At 38.6% G+C, this 17,495-nt stretch overlaps 1 protein-coding gene across 1 annotated transcript; it reads right to left on the reverse strand.

Annotated features, from left to right (window-relative positions):
* Positions 1–1,337: 1,337 nt before the first annotated feature.
* Positions 1,338–2,157, reverse strand: LOC113441240 (protein FAM200C-like; the record flags this gene model as incomplete). The annotated part of the gene is given in 2 exon segments (XM_087917150.1): positions 1,338–1,964; positions 1,966–2,157. Coding segments are annotated over 2 exon segments (819 nt in total), but the record flags the coding sequence as incomplete, so codon positions are not given.
* Between the last annotated feature and the right edge of the window lie 15,338 nt (positions 2,158–17,495).

Raw genomic sequence — 17,495 nt, forward strand, 5'->3', positions numbered from 1 at the left:
GGATCGACAGGATGTGCTCTTTACATTCACCGTCTCTTCGGGACAGTTTAGATCCGTATCGGCAGCAATCTCAGACCTCCAAGATTGCATGCCGTATCGTCGTGACGCCAGCTCTGCCCTCCAGGATCAACTCTTTTCATACTCTACATAAATGACCTCTGTGATCATATCAAGAGCAACTGCGTTCTCTTCACTGATGATGTAAAGCTATTCAACACGGTTAGGAATGTAAGTCACCTAACAGTTGGGTTGGAAAATATATAAACCAGGATAGACATTTTAATACTGTCTCTTTAAGGGAATGCTAAAATTCTAATTAGGTGTGGTTCCTCAAACGGCCATGAGATGGAGCCAGAAAGCAGGGTTTTCCTATCCTGTTGCTGAGAGTGTTGCCGTTCCTACATTTTTCCCCATTGACTGTTGCTGATCATAGTTCTTCTTGGATTTGATGTAAGTCTGTTACTGAACTGTTTATGATACTGGACTTTGCTATTTGGATTACCCTGGACCAGTGGTTCCCAAATTTTTTCAGTCCACCGCCCCCTTGGTGCTAAAAAATCATCCTCAGTGCCCCCCACCCAGGGGCAGGATTCAAATTTCTGTGGGCGTGGCCTAATTTGAGGGCATGGCCTGCTGGTCACGTGACTGGGGTGGCATGGCCTGCTGGTCACATGGGTAGGCGTGGCTTGCTGGTCATGTGACTGGGTGGGCATGGCTTGCTGGTCATATGACTGGGTGGGCATGGTTTGGTGACTGGCAAACCAAATACAAGTGGTCCTCACTTAATGGCAGGTTGCTTAGTAAATGTTCTAATTTATGACTGGCCTCCCCAGAGCTACTTGACCTGTTTTTGGAGTTTTGACAGGCATGCACACACATACACACACACACACATACATTCCCTTCTAACCCAGCTGGTTGGACTAGATATCTCATTCACTTTCTCCTCCCTCCCTTTCTTTTTCTTTCTTTTCTTTTCAGTCCACCTCCCCCTTGGTGCTACAAACTCATCCTCAGTGTTCCCTAACCCACCCCCTATAAACAGCATTATTTGGAATAGCAGTTTGCATGACCCACCAAAGAAGATAGTAACAGTAAAATTCAAAATTGTAACAATTAATTGCACATTTAAATCCAATTTAAAAATCTTTTAAGTTAATGTTAATTCAACAAAATGGTTGAACATGATCCAGTGATACCAGGTTTTCAAAGTCTGATAGTCATTTATCAATTTAAGAATTTACTGAACAGTGAAGCAGTTATTAATGCGATGGATGTGCCTGGTGAATTGATACCAGTTTCCTAATGTCTGGTTTTAACTCGCTTAGCAGGAATCTTTAATCACCGCATTCAGTAATCTGGAGTCTTTGCTTGGAGAGAAGTTGGATGACCACACTGAAACCACGTTCCACCAAATATGATGTTGGAAATGCAACAAGGAGCTTCTTAACTATTGTCCATAGTGCAGGATAGGGATCAGAAATTTCCTTCTGTAACCAAAACACTTGGTATGATTTCTTAAACTTTGACTTCAGCTCATTTTTCAGTTCTATTAGTTGTTCCTCCACTACCCCATGTTCCTCAATATCTAAAAATGGATTTATCACCCAATCTGGAATTTCCATCAAAAGAAGATCCTGATACCGCTCAGACATATCTTTATGCAGTATGTCCAAATGGTCACAAAAAACATGCAGATCATCATCTTGTATCCCACCTTTCTTTTCTAGCTCAGACAAGCTTGGAAATTGATATAGCTCGCGACAGCCTATATTGCGCATGAATAGAGCTAACTTCAAAATAAATGTAGAGATGACAGATTTGGCTTTAATAAGATTGACTTCATTTCCTTGCAACTGCAAATTCACTTCATTGAACTTTGTAAACAGTTCTGATAAATAAGCAATGTCATGCCTGATCTCTTTGAGTTCATCACTGAGCAAAGCATTCTTGCCTTCAAAAAAACTCCACAACAGTGTCAAAAAGATTGTAAAAGTGTCTCAAACAGTTGCCCTTTGATAGCCAATGAACTTCTGTATGAAGCAGCAAATGATCAAAATCTTCATCATTCTCAACACAGAGCTCTCGGAATAGTCGATCATTGAGAGCATGTACTTTAATTTTGTTCACTGCAGTAATGAGTGTGTAATGACTTGTTCAAGCGATCACTGAGGTTTTTTTGCAACCAGATGTTGGCGATGAATGACACAGTGCATGGTAAAGACATTTGGCACTGCTTTTTTCAAGTAAGCAACACACCCACGGTAGCGACCAGTCATTGAGGGTGCTCCATCAGTTGCACAAGAATGTTGTTTAGTGGAATTTCCTTTTCTTTGAAGAACTCCTCAACAACATGAAATATTGACTCCCCTTTAGTATCTGTATTTAGTTGCCTCGCAAATAACAACTCTTGAGTCAAACTTTCATCTTTAATAAAGCGCACATAAGCAAGAAGCAAAGATTCATTGCCTGGCAAAGTTGATTCATTCAGCTGTAATGCAAAGTCTGTTGTCTGTAGTATGCTGCACAATACATCTTCCACATTCTCAGCCATTTCATCTATGCGTCTTTGAACTGAATTGTTGCTGAGAGGAACTGTCTTAATTATATCCTGTGGTGACTTATGTAAAACAGTACTCAGAACCTTACTAATGGCTGGTAGGATAAGTTCTTCACCAACAGTATGTGGCTTTCCAGACGTAGCAATCAGCAATGAAATGTATGATGCACGCAAACCATCAGTGTTTTGTTGGGAAGCATTAGAAAACATGCGAGACAGTGTTGGGCGCTTTTGAAATTTGTCACGAAGTGATTGAAAAAAAGTTAGATTCTTGTCTGCCTTGTCAGGATGTGCCTTCTTCAAATGTTTGTTCAGTCTGGAAGGCTTCATTGCCTCATTAGAAAATACTTTCCCACATATTAGGTACTGTGGCAGCTGCTGGTTTGATGATGCTGGTATAAATCCATACTTCAGATACTCCACACTATATTGTCTTCATTTTTTCTTTGATTTTTCTGCTTCTGCCATTTCTGCTCTGAAAATCAGAATATTTACAATATGTGTATGTTCACATCTGCTTTGAAAAAAGTTATAGTTGCAGGGGGGCGTTTAGTAGAAACCTGCTTTTTTAAACCAAATACAAGTGGTCATTGCTTAATGGCCGGTTGCTTGGCAAGTGTCCTAATATTTATGACTGACTCCCCAGAGCTACTTGACCTGTTTTGGAGTTTTGACAGCCAGGCACACGCATACACACACACTCCCTTCTAACCCTGCTGGAGCAGGTCATTGGACTAGAATCGGCAAACCATCTCTGGTTAGATTCTAGTAGTGAATAGAATCTAATCAGAGATGCTTTGCTGATTCTTGTTCATTTGTTTTATGTCTGAGTGGAGCGGTGCACCAAATCAATGGGGTGAGCCTGAGAGAAGGAAAGAGAGAGAGAGAAAAGAGAGAGAGAGGTAAAGAGAGAGAGAGAAAAGAAAGAAGGAAGAAAAGGGAAAAGGGAAAGAAAGAAAAGGGACAAAGAAAGAGTGGGGGAGGGAGGGGGGAGAGAGAGAGAGAAAGAGACAGAGAGAGACAGAGAGAGCTGATGCATCAAATTGAAATGAGGTCTAGTTTGGAGGGCCTTTCCCACACTGAAACATCATTGCCAGCATCTTTGCCAGCACATTGAAACAAACATCTTTGGCTTCTATTACAGTAATTAAAGGTTTTGTGGATGAAACATGGCCAAGACTATCAGGAAGCTCTCACATTTTGTTGAGGCTTAAACAGGATCCATTGGACCAGATCTCCAGATCTCCACCCTAAAAAATTACTTTTCCCCAAAGTATTACAGTGCCAATTCTGAAAAAGGCAAAACTAAAATGTACTGGTAAATTACAAGAACACACACAAACACACACACACACTCCCTTCTAACCCTGCTGGAGCAGGTGATTGGACTAGAATAGATATCTTATGATCTTTCTCCTCCCTCCCTCCCTCCTTCTTTATTTCTTTTTTCTTCTGTCCCTTCCTTCCATCCCCCACTTCTTTGTCTATCTGATTTTCTTTCTGTCCCTTTTCTTAATTTTCTTTCTCTCTCTTTCCCTGTCTCAGGTTCATTCCATTGACTGCTGCATGCTCTGGTACAAGGGGCTTAATGGGGTGAGCCTGTGGGACCTCGCCTCAAATGCAGCTGCAGTGGGACATTTAAAAAGGAGAGCAAAGCCACTCTTGCTTTCCTCCCCTTTTCAAACATCCTGCCACGACTGCATTCAAGGCAGGCATGTTGGGAAAGCAGAGGAAAGCCAGAGAGGTTTTTCTCCCCTTTTCAAATATCCCGCCGCCACTGTGTTCAGGGCAGGCATATCGGGAAAGTGGAGAAAATCTAGAAGGTACGCTGGAAAAGTGGAAGAAAGCCGAAGTGGCTTTGCTCCCCTTTTCAAACATCCTGCCGCCCTTGCATTCGAGGAGAGGCCCTGCAGGTTCACCCAATTGAGTACTGCACACTCCAATACAAGGGGCTCAATGACCTGTGGGGCCTCGTCTTGAATGCAGCAGCAGCGGGACATTTGAAAAGAAGAGCAAACCCACTCTGGCTTTCCTCCATTCCCGCCACCACTGCATTCAAGGCAGGCACATCGGGAAAGTGGAGGAAAGCTGGAGTGGGCTTGCAGAGTGTAACTCACCTAGATCAGATGGTGGTAGGAAGGCAGGGCAGTGTCGGCATAAGGTGTTGTATCAGTTTTTAAAGTTTGTTACATAGCTAGTTTCATTTTTACGCCATAATGATTTTTTTATTGGAGTTTTCTTGTTGTTATGGGTAAATTTTTGTTTTTAGTGGTTACTAATGGTACCTATAGTTTAATGAATGTTTCAAGTTCAAGTAAGAATGCATTATAATGGTCTTCTGTAGTATTACAGTTAGAGAACAGAATGTGCCAAACAAGAGATGTTAGGTCGGCATCTATGAGATCATAGTTGGTGTTTTTGAAATTGTATTTTGGAGATCCATCATTATGATCTTTGTGAGGGTGTAAATTGAGACAAAAGTCAATCATATGGTGGTCACTGTTTGAAAAGGATTCTTGTATTTGTAGGCCATAAATTGAGTTTGAGCTGTTGCAGAAGATGAGGTCCAGGGAGTTGTTGAGTCTAGTGTTGTTAGTTACTAATTGATCCAGTCCCAGTGTAGTAGTGGCATTGTACAGGGTTGCATGTATGGGTTTGGATGTACATTCGTTTAGGGTCCAATCTATAATAGATTGAGGTCACCAAGGAAAATAAGAGGGTGTGGACAAGAGGCAGCCCACATCAGCAGTGAAGGTAGTTGGTTTGCATGAACTATGTCATAATCAGGGACTCTGTAGCATAGTAAGAAGCAGATAGTGGTATTTAAGGACAGTTCACAAATGATGGTCTCTGGAAGAGGAAGCTCTTGTGTAATTTGAATCTTTCTTAGAATTAGGGTTTTTTTTTTAATAGAACATAGCAACCCCACCTCCTCTATGGATTTCACGATCTGACCGATAAACATGATATTCATGGACTTTTCATTTGCTTAATTCATTTTTGCAAACAACCCTGCAGAAGCGTGGGGCCAATGAGCCATCACTTTTTGAACTCTGGGCCGATGCGGGAAATGTCGTATTTCTTCAGGAGAGATGCTTGATGCATGATAGCCACTGATGATGTGATGACATAATTTGTGATGTCATAATTGTCATTGTTGTCTTCAAGTCTAAATAAGATGGCATTGGGACATTTCCATTTGTGCTTGATGGCTTCTTTGATGAGGATTGGGATATCATTATTTGTTGGATTTGTGTTTTTTTGTGGAATGGGTTGTGGTTGTTGAGTAAAGATGTGGTTTGCAGCTATTGGATGTTCGTTTTTTTGTGTTGTGTCTTTTTTGTCAAGGTTAGTTAATCTTGTTTTTATAGTGTCCAGGGATTCTACTATGGTGTCAAGTGTTTCTGTGGTATCAACTCTTTCAAACAGGGCAATATATTTGTCCAGTTTGGGTCTGCACGGTGGACAGAAATATGGAGATCCATGGCTGGGTGATTCTAGGAATTGAGCCATTTGCTTGGGTAACCCCAAGCAGTCATGGTGAGCGTAGTTGTCACATAGGGAACATTTGATGGAATTTTCATTCTCCTGTAAAGGTTCTTGATATATATATGGCATGTGCAGGAGTCTTGTGGTTCATTGGTGGGGGTTTCTTTCTTTTGGGGTTGTGGTTTGGCATTGGATTTTTTTTCCCTGGCATGGTGGGTTTGTTGAGATGGTATGTTGGTTAAATTGTTCAATCAAACAAGATCAATAACAATACTGCACCAAATCAATTAATTACACTAATCACTAACCACACTGGTAAATTAATTTCACTAATAATTAATTTTACTAATCAATTAAATTACACTGATTGATATTCAGATTATTTGCACTAGACATTCTAATCACACTAATCAATCAATCATTTAATTATTTTGGAGAAATTATTATAGAGACATTATTTTATAGACATCATTATCTAATTCACTTTTAGATAAGTGGCTGTCCAGTTTTTTCTTAAAAACCTCCAGTGATGAAGCACCTACAATTTCTGGAGGCAAGTTGTTCCACTGGTTAATTGTTCTCGCTGTAAAGACAGTTTCTCCTTAATTCCATATTGCTTCTGTCCTTGATTAGGTTCCATTCATTATTTCTTGTACTATGCTTTGGAAAATAAGTTGACTTCCTCTTCTTTGTGGCAGCTCCTCAAATATTGAAACACCGATATCATATTGACTCAGCCTTCCATCCTTCCAAGGTCGTTAAAATGAGGACCCAGGTTGGGGACAATATGCTGACTCTGTAAACTGCTTAAAGAAGGCTGTAAACCACTGTAAAGTGGTATATAAGTCTAAGTGTTATTGCTATCATGTCACCCCTAGTTTTAAAATACTTTTCACCAATTCCTTCCTCAGATGCTCCTATCAGTTGTGAGGGGAAAAAACAACAGAGATCTTTGCATCCTAAGCTGTATTTTACATAAAGAAGAGCAGTTTCAAATAAGAAATTTAGATGTAAACTAAAATGGTTATAATGTTGTGGTTTAATTATATTTGTTTACAGGGTTTTTAATCCCATCTTTATTATTCTTAAAATAACTCAAAGTGATGAACGTACATAATAGTCTTTCCTTCTCCCATTTTCCCTACAACAACCCTGTGAAATACATTGGGCTGGCAAAGAGTGACTGGCCCAAGTTAACTTTCCTGCCTAGGGCAGGATTAGAACTCAAATCTCTTGGTTTCTAAGCCCACCAACCTTAACCACTTCACTAAACTGGTTCTCATCTGTGTACCAATTATGGGGCAATCAATATTATTATTTTATTTAGGTTCCTTTTTCCTACCCTATCCTAATTTTAGTCAGATCACAGCAACCCACATACTTCTCAAAATAACAAGCAAGGAACTATCTACAGGCTTCAAAATTTTCAGCAGACAGGATATCTTTTTTCTTACCAATATTTGCCACCAGCAAGTCATGAAAGTATCATGCATTCTGCCTGAAAACATAATTATAGCTGTAATTAAACTAAGCTATAATTAGGCATAAAGAGTAGAAGCTGCAAGTTGATACATACAGCTTAAAAGTTGCTTATAATGATAAAGACAAAAATAAGTGCAATAGGTTTTCTAAAAACCCATTTTCAAAATCTATGTATTCTATGTACTCTAGAAAAGTACAGATCTATTTACTTAGGGAATCTCATCCGAGCACAATAATTTAATACTTAAAAGTTTATTTTAAACAATTATCAGTACCAAAATTGAATTTTGAGAATTTACCATATATACTCGAGTATAAGCCGAGTTTTTCAGCACAGTTTTTGTGCTGAAAAAAAAAAAAACCCTTGGCTTATACTCGAGTGACAGATTCCCCTCTGAAAAAAAAATGGCGTGGAGCTCCGGAGCCGAGCAGCCGCTTCCCTGCTTCCGTGTTTCCTTTGCAACTTGTAAGCATGGGGGTAATCGGAAGCAGAACAGTTCTTGCATGGTTTCCAAGGCATCCCCTCTCCCCCTAATTCCTACCTCCCCCCCACCTCCGACTCAATAAGCAGCACTGTTAATTTGGACTACCGGTAGCAGGTTGCTGGCTGGCTGCTCTTCTTTCCTCGCCCTGATCTTTGCAAAAACAAAATCCCGGAGCCCTCCATGGTTTTTGCATTTGCAAGGTGCAAAGCGGCGGCAGCGGATCGCACGTGCTGGAAAGGGCTTGACTGTTCCGGAGAGAGAGAGAGAGAGAGATCATAAGAACGGCTCTTGCTTTTTTCGCCAGCCCCGGGCGCTGGGGGGCTTGCAAGGGAGAGAGTGACTCCTGCCTCCCACTGTCGTCATCATCTTCTTCTTTTGGGTTAGTGAATCAATTAAACCTTTCATGATAGTGAGATTGTTTCCCAAATTAATTGATTCACTAACCCAAAGAAGAAGATGACAGTGACAGGCAGGAGTCACTCTCCCTGCAAGCCCCCAGTGCCCAGGGCTAGTGAAAAAGCAGAGCCATTCTTATGATCTCTCTCTCTCTCTCTCTCTCTTCTCTCTCTCTCTGGACAGTCAAGCCCTTTCCAGCACTGCGCATTGCCCCGCTGCACCTTTGCAAATGCAAAACCACGGAGGCTCCGGATTTTCCCATTTGCAAGGTGCAAAGCAGCGGTGGCGGATCGCGCGAGCTGGAAAGGGCTTGACTGTATTCCAGGGAGAGAGAGAGAGAGAGAGAGAGAGAGAGAGAGAGAGAGAGAGAGAGCTATCTTAAGAACAGCTCTTGCTTTTTCGCCAGCCCCAGGCACTGGGGGCTTGCAAGGGAGAGAGTGACTCCTGCCTCCCACTGTCATCATCATCTTCTTTTGGGTTAGTGAATCAATTAAACCTTTCATGATAGTGAGATCATTTCCCAAATTTCCCTTAAATCAGGGAAGAAATCAGAAACAAACCTTTGGACTGAGAATAAGCCTGTTCTTATGATGCCATTTTTGTTCACTGCAGTGTGAAAAGTGTGAAAATACACACTTCTTTTTCTTCATCTTCTTGTTCCCTATTTACTGGTCTCTTTCAAAGAGGAAATTTTGAACATCAAACTTATTCTCAACTGTCCTAGTGAAAGTTTTAATTAGATAATAATTCCCTCCTTGTGGCATTTTTTAATGCCAAGAGTGAATGAAGTTAACTTGCAATTGAGTATTTATGCCATGTTAATTCATGCCATCTTCACACTAATGAAAGCAACATGCCATTTTAGTTATATTTCATAGAAGTCTACTATTACTTCAGTGCTGTTACCATTATCACTGGGGCTGCTAAAACCTGAAGAAAATTAAAAAGTTGAAATGTGAAGTTCGCAACTTTTCGTTCTTAACTAAAACCTGGATTGAGCCTTATCCTGGTTTATTTTCTGATTTGGATCATGACATCTAGGTGAAACTTATTGTTGATACCATATTGGTTTTGTTGACTCTCTTTTCCACTTACAGAGCTAGTTTATTGTTTTTCTTTGAAATAAATATTCAAAAACATTTAACCTACTGATGCCTCAATTAATGTAATTTTATTGGTATCTATTTTTATTTTTGAAATTTACCAGTAGCTGCTGCATTTCCCACCTGAGGCTTATACTCGAGTCAATAAGTTTTCCCAGTTTTTTGTGGTAAAATTAGGTGCCTCGGCTTATATTCGGGTCGACTTATACTCGAGTATATACGGTACTTACTCTGTATTGTAAAAAAATATAGTTTATTTTGTCATCAGATGTATACTTTCAGAATTTGCTGTGGCTTTCCTTTTCCAAATTTGGACACCACTTCTCATTAAAATTAATTAGTTCAAGATTCAAAATGTTAAGTGGAGTTGAAAGCTCAGCAGGAGTCGCTCCTCTTATGCTCTGTTTCTTATGATGCAAGCAACTTTAAGGGAGATAACCAATGGGTGTTCAGAATAGTAGTCAAATCAGCATGCATCCAATTCTTTTGTTTAACACCACAGACAAATTGGAAATAAGTGTACAAATTAATATTTTGTTAACATCACATTCTATTATAATCTACATTGGTACAAAAGAATGGTGAAACAATGGTTAGTAGCTTGTTATTCCTTGTTCTGACATTATTACTATCAACCATGACAAACATAAATGCTCATCTTTTAGTTCATTTAATATAATTTCAATATTATAGTTCATTTCATTGCTGTTGGGTGGAAGAAAAGCAAGTCTGAAGATTTTTATGAAATTAAAATGACGGAAAACATTTTTATATCCAACAGAATGTATGTATATTTGTATGTATATATGTATGTATATGCCTTTCCAATTGTCCCAATATATTTATGAAAGCTGAGGCCCATGCTGGTGAAATATTTTGGCAGGGATAAAGAAGAAAAAAATGAAAATTTCTGAAAACACTTTCTACAATAACAGCGCACTAACAAAAGGAATCTTTCCCAAGTTCCACCATTTCATTATACCTTAATTTAACACCATCATCATCATTCACAGTTGATTCAACCTTCCATCCTTCTGAGGTTGGTAAAATGAGGACTCTGATTATTGGGGAGGGTGGGGTGGATATGTTGACTCTGTAAACCGCTTAGAGTAGGCTGTAAAGCCTTTGAAGTGGTATATAAGTCTAAATGCTATTGATAATTTTTTATATGGCTAAATGTACTGTGGCAAAGGGTAAGAAATAGACAGAACACAAACCAGTTTCTGACAGCTGACAGACAAGTAATGCTCAACATATAATTGGTCATTTAGTGAACATTCAAAGTTATGACAGACCTCCCCAAAGTTACTTATAATTCGGTTTTAAAGTTACAGCTGCTGCAGTGCCCCTAGTCTTCATCTTGATAGCCGACCATAGGGACACTGAAGCACCCTTATCTCCCCCCCAATCCTGCTTTCCAGAGTCCTTGAAAGCCTTGAGCCTACATCTCAGCCCACTGTGTTCACGTGCCTTCCCTCATCACCAATCCCTCACTTGAAAGCTCTGGGTTCATGTTGGGGAAGGGCAGAAAGCTGCTTTGTTTCCTGGCTATGTTGCTCTGTTCCAGAAGTGAGCATCATATTGGAATGACTCCTAAATAATGCGGGTAAACTATAGGAAAACCTCTTTAAATACAGCTCCAATTAATCCCTAATGTTTTATTTGCCTGTAGATATTTGTAACCCTTTTCATATGTGACCCAGACTACAATGACAGAGGTGTGAAATTGATACTTTTTCTGTTTCCTCCTTCACTTAGCAGAAGGCTAGCCAACCAGGCTGCTTGAACTTTATAAATGATTTCCTTAAATATAATGATTTGAATCTAAGATCCTATAGACAGGGAAAAGCAAGAAATGATGTCAATGGTAAAAAGTTTTTTTTGAAAGGTATTTTGAAAGCAAAGCCAACTTTGTTCTGGTTTCAGATAAATACGGAACGTTGGGAAATCATTTTTTTTTTTTTACTAAGAGTTACCAGTATGAGTATGTTGTTTAATGACTTGTCAAAGTTACAATGGCTCAGAAAAAAGTGACTGATGACCATTTTTCACACAACCACTGCAGCATCCCCATGGTCATATGACCAAAATTCAGACATTTGGCAATTGACATATATTTATGACGGTTGCAATATCCTGGGGTTATGTGGTCACCTTTTGTGACCTTTTGCCAAGCAAAATCAATGGGGAAGCCAGATTCACTTAAGAACTGTGTTAGTAACTTAAGTGAATCACTCCAGTTCTTAACAACTGTTGAAAGAAAGGTCGTAAAATGAGATAAAACTCACTTAACAAATGTCTCACTCAAAAACCAAAAAAAAATGGGTTCAATTGTGATTGTAAGTCGAGAACTACCTGTATCTAAAATTTAATTACCAAGATACTTATAATTAAAAATGTAAAAGGAAAAATATTTATTTAAAGTCCCTAAAACTACAAGAAAACAGAATCCCTCTGATTTGTTTCTTTCTGTATAATCCAAGATGAGGATAAAAATAATTATGAGTATTTGTCAATTCCTTATTATGGCAACAGAGGAGTACAGATCAACTCTGATGATTAAAATGAACTTTGTAACATACTTGTAAGTACTAAAGGAAAAAGGCATTGAAGCATTATTTTTCATTTTATATTATAATCAGGGTAGTTCAAAAAATGTACACATAATTATTTGTCTTGTAATTTTTCAATATTTATCATGGAATTGAGAAGAGGCACTGTTTTAATCTTCCATATGACACCCCATATATTCTTATTGATTCAATTAAATCTACCTCAAACATACATTATCTAACTTCAGTACGATTTTGCAGTCATAACCAGTTATTTTTTAAAAGGTATAGAATATATAAATCATCTCATCCAAATGGTACAAAATTTAAGCTTTTAAAACTTCATAATAAATATTGTGCATCTATCCATATGCTCCTATACAGATTTGTTCTTGATTTTAGTTGTTTTCACTTAGAATGATATAAGTGCAGCTTTTATATGTGGTCTTCGAAGAAATAGCTTAGAATAATTATCCACAGATAAGAGTTCTCTTTATTTTAATATTCTTATCTTATTGCAAGAAAAAAATAGATTTATTTTTAATATTTATTATTGGTTCCTAGCTATAATATGTTTTATTTATTTTAGAACAATACTTTCTTAAAACAGAAAAAAAACAGAACATTTTAAATTATTCCACGAAATTAGGCATCTACTAGAAGATTATTCTAGAACAGGGTTGTCAAACTGAATTTCTTTGAGGGCCAAATCAGCATTGTAGTTTTTCAACCAGTCTCTAGGGATGAAAGAGATCTGAAATCCTAGCAGAGAGGTAATGTAATAAGTTAAGGAGTATGGGATGCCTCAGGCAGATGGGGAAAAACCCTGGGAGACCTGGTACAAACTGTACAAAAATGTCTCTTTTTGCTCAGGGGCTGAAAAACCCTACGTAGATGTTAGCTCCTAAGAAGCAGTTGTTGAAAGGCTGGAAAATGCCTTTCTTCTGAGGATTCGGTTTTCCTGCTGGGAGGGCTCCAGTGCAAGGACACAGACAACTGCTTGGAAGCTGGTTTATTTTCAGGAAGGCAAGAGATAGCAAGAAGTCTGCGTTCCTGGGGCTAGCCACCTTTGTATAATAAATTCCTGATTTTTATACCTTTTCTCCTTTTGTGTGTGAGTGCTTGTGTTTGTATTTCTTAATGTTTTAAATCCTGTCAGGGGGTTGTCTTCATTTCCGCCAGAGGGTAAACTCTGCGGGGTGGTTTGATTGGATTATCAGTTTCATCCTAATGTTTTCTTATATTTGTTTGGTGGCAATCTCCTGTCTGCTATGGAATTTATTTCGTGTCTTTTGTCTATTTGTTTTGCTGATTTGGCATGACCTTTTGTTTGTAAGGGATTTCTTTTTCTTGTTTCCCTAGCTTTCTTAATTACTTGGCTTTTGTCTAGGGGGCTTCTTTCAATACCTTTTATTAAATCTCTTTTCCTATGCAAGTTTGTTTTATGGCTGGCCTGATGTTCCCTTTGGGCTTTTCCTGCTTGGGTGTCACCACTGTCCTCATGAAGTTCCCTTTCCACACAGTGAAGTATGCAAAAGCACAAAGTGCCTCGGGGGTGGGAGAGGCCCACTGACCAACAGCACTCTCTCTCTACTTGAAGGCTGAAAATCCTATTTGGATTTCAGCAAGGAGTATTTTCAGTTCCTAAAAGGAGCCTCACCAGATCTCTTCCCCCAAGGTAACCCACACTCCTTATCTTGGATTCCGTATAAATAACTCACAAGATTGCTTAATGACTGCAACCAAGAGTGGAAGGATTGAGGTCACTGACAGAATCAGTTATGTGACATCTTGCTTAAAAACTTCTTCGCTCAACAACAGAGATTCCAGACACTATAATGGACATTATGTCAACAATTATCTGAACATTTTTAATGTTTCCAATTCGTCTCAACTCAGGTTAGATCATAAACTTCAAATACTTTTATATGAAGACATTCATAAGATTTTACATCAAGGATTTCCAAACAAGTTACCCTCTATTTTGTTTTACTGTACTATCATTATATTACTTTCCTACAGTTAATTTAAAACCAAACATATTATTTTGGTTAAAAACATACCAGAAAATCATAAATGCCCAACATGAATAATTCAAGAAGAATCTACTCATTTGTAGTAAGCTGAATGACAGCTTGCACAAAATTAAATAATATGGCTTTCATAATGCCATTTAAAATAATAACAATTAACAAAAAAGTACTTTTAATATATCTGGCCTTAAAATAATTAGCAAAATTTAAAAAACCAAAACCAACACATTGAAAACATGAGTGAAGTTATGCTAAAATTTATTAATGATTAAAACCTAGTAAGAAAGCTGACTTTCTCAAACAAAGTGAGGTCGGTCAAACACAATTTATAAATTTATAATGAAGATATTTCTTAACCTGGCAACAATGAAGGATGCCCTCTTCTGTGTGCCAGAAAGCTTTTGGTAGTATTTGCAATTACAAAAGAATCTCTCTTTTTAAAACAGGCACTCTTTACGCATTAAGAGCAAACATTGCAATTGATAGTATCAAATATTGCTAATAGATCTAACATGACATTAATTTAATCCAAATGTAATCGTAATAGTTTAAATTTGAAATTCTTTACATATTAGGGCTATCATACAGATTGTCTTTTAGTAAATGGATATTATTTTCAGTAGCTGTCTTGTCACGACAGTAAATTTAGTGCAGAGTTCCCCAACCCTTCTGGCTTTGCGGATTGGTGAAAGGTGGGAAGAAGAGATGGTAATACGTAAATGGAGTGTGCACTCACATACTCACCCATGCTCATACAAGTGGGGATGTAAATGCGTGAATGCATTTGCCCACTTTGTCCATGGTCTGGTTTGGAACATTTCACAGCCCAGTAATGGATCGCAGCCTGCAGGTTGGGGACCGCTGATCTAGTGAATAGAAAACATTCCTATAGCAGCCATTTACAAACAATGTCATACAGCCCCAAAATCTTGTCTAAAGTAAAATCTAATTAGAGTTTTCAAAATAATTCCATTTTTCTAGGCATAATTATGGTGATTTCAGTACATGCATAAATACTTTATTACCATACTTACAGGAGGCAAGACAATATGAAAACTGCAGTATGCTAAATCAAAACTGTTTCACATCAAAACTGTGAAAGGAGTCAATAAACTGGTATCACAAGTGCACAAGTGCACATTATAGAATTTTGTCCTTGTTGCATTAACATTTCTACAAGACAGAAAATTAAAACTGTGTTGTCTGTATTATTTCACAAACAAACCACTTACAATTTCAAGACCTTAATATTTCTTCTATTCTATCACACAGTATAGCTAGGCTTTTAAAATTGTGAAAATATTATAAAGAATGGAGTTATAAGTTTAGAGACCAAAAGGAAGACTAGAGAATACTTTATTATATTCAGTGATATATTACACATATAATATATTACATACATATTAATGCAATGTGTACTCATGCATTATTCATAATAATTTTCAGTATTTAATATATTATTTTAATTTCAGAATATGTTGTGAACACAAGGACCAGACAGATAGCAAACTGAGTAAACATGCCCATATTTAAGAAATAAATGTTTAAGTTGAAAGAAATAATGTATCCGTGACTTAACATGAAGTATGATCACAGACAGTTGATCAATAACTTATACAGTACGTTGTATAATTGCTTGTACACATATGAATAAATTGTGTTATTATTTTGTCTAGTAATATAGGGAGAAAGCGAGCGAGAGAAAGGGAGATAAAAGAAAGAGGGAAAATGAGGGAGAACAAGAGAAAGAGGGAAAAAGAGATGAAAGAAAGAGGGAAAAAGAGAGAAAGAGAACAAGAGATAGAAAGAGAGGGAGAGAAAGATGAGATGTTGCTTCTTATGGAAAAGGGGAGTTATCTAAGCAAGAACCCTGTCCTCACTTTACCCCACCTGAATGGGGAGAGCGGGTTTCTTTTTGTGGTTATTGGAATAAAATGAAATCCACTATTTGTACCTAGTGTGGCTGTTCTTTATTTCCTGCTTTAACCTCAGCTGCTTTGCGTGGCACAGCTGAGGTTGAAAAAGCAGGAAAGAAGAGGATTTTTCAAATGCTGTGTACGCTCATGCAGCACTTGTCAGCTGTTCAGGTGACACAGCCGATGATTTCTTGCAAACGCTGTGCACACACACAGTGCATGTCAGGCGTGGCCATGTGCACAGCGCACGGCCACACGCAAAACATGCTGACCGAACTGGTTGTAACACCAGTTGGATCCCACCCCTGTGTGTTGACTCATCACAATAAATAAGTGGGTTTTGGATTGCAGTTTGGGCACTCGGTGCTGAAAAGGTTCGCAATCACTGTCCTAGTGCCTCAAATAGCAGGTTTAGTCGCCTCTCAAGTTGCCTAACAAATTAGTTTAGTTTAGTTTATTGTCACTGCACCTTGTACAATGAAATCAAACACCATCTTCAGTGCACATCATGACCATGACCATGAAAATAAACACAAATACACATGCTTCACCCTTCACACATTGAACCGAAAACCCGACACACCAACACTGCACTATACAGCAGAATTCAGAAGAGCTACTGCTCTGGGATAGAAGCTGTTTTTCAGCTTATTTGTCCTTGTTTTTATTATTCTGTACCATCTGCCAGATGGTAATAGTTCAAAAAAGGGTTCCCAGGATGAGGTGGATCTTTGAGAATGTTTTAAACTTTAAGGCAGCGGGAGCTATAAAGCTCTTCCAAAGAGGGGAGAGGGCAACCAATAATCTTCTGGGCAATGACATTAACCCTCTGGAGTGCTTTCCTATCTGCTACTATGCAATTGGCAAACCATACAGAGTTGCAGTATGTTAAAATGTTCTCCATGGTGCAGTGGTAGAAGGTCACCAGCAGTTTTTCATTCAGTTGTTGTTTTCCAAGAAGTTTCAGGTAGTATAATTTCTGCTAGGCCCTTTTGACCAGGGCTGCAATGTGGGCACCCCTAGGTCAGGTCCTTTTTTGGGGTAACACCCAGAAACTTAAAACTGGCCACTTGCTCCACTCGGTCTCCATTGATAAGCAAGGGCTGGATATCTGATCTGTTCCTTCTATAATCCACTATAGGCTCCTTGGTCTTATTGGTGTTGAGGACCAAGTTATTGTCTCCATACCACGAAAGCAACCGGTCCACCTCATCTCGGTAGGCAGACTCATCCCCCCTGGAGATAAGTCTCACCACTGTTGCTTTTCACGAATGACTTATAAGCTAGGCCAAGGGTGTCAAACTCAATTGCGTTACATGATGTATCATGACTTTTTTGCCTTTGTGGAGCCTGGACATGATGCATCCAGCCTGTGGGCCACCAGTTTAACAGTCCTGAGCTAGGCTGTTTCTGAGTACAAGTTCAGTACTGTTTTGAAAGTGTACTAAACATGACAATATATGATTAAGCGGAGGGAGG

This window comes from Pseudonaja textilis, chromosome Z, assembly GCF_049901715.1.
Source record: "Pseudonaja textilis isolate UNSWEBS1 chromosome Z, rPseTex1.2, whole genome shotgun sequence".
NCBI lineage: Eukaryota > Metazoa > Chordata > Lepidosauria > Squamata > Elapidae > Pseudonaja > Pseudonaja textilis.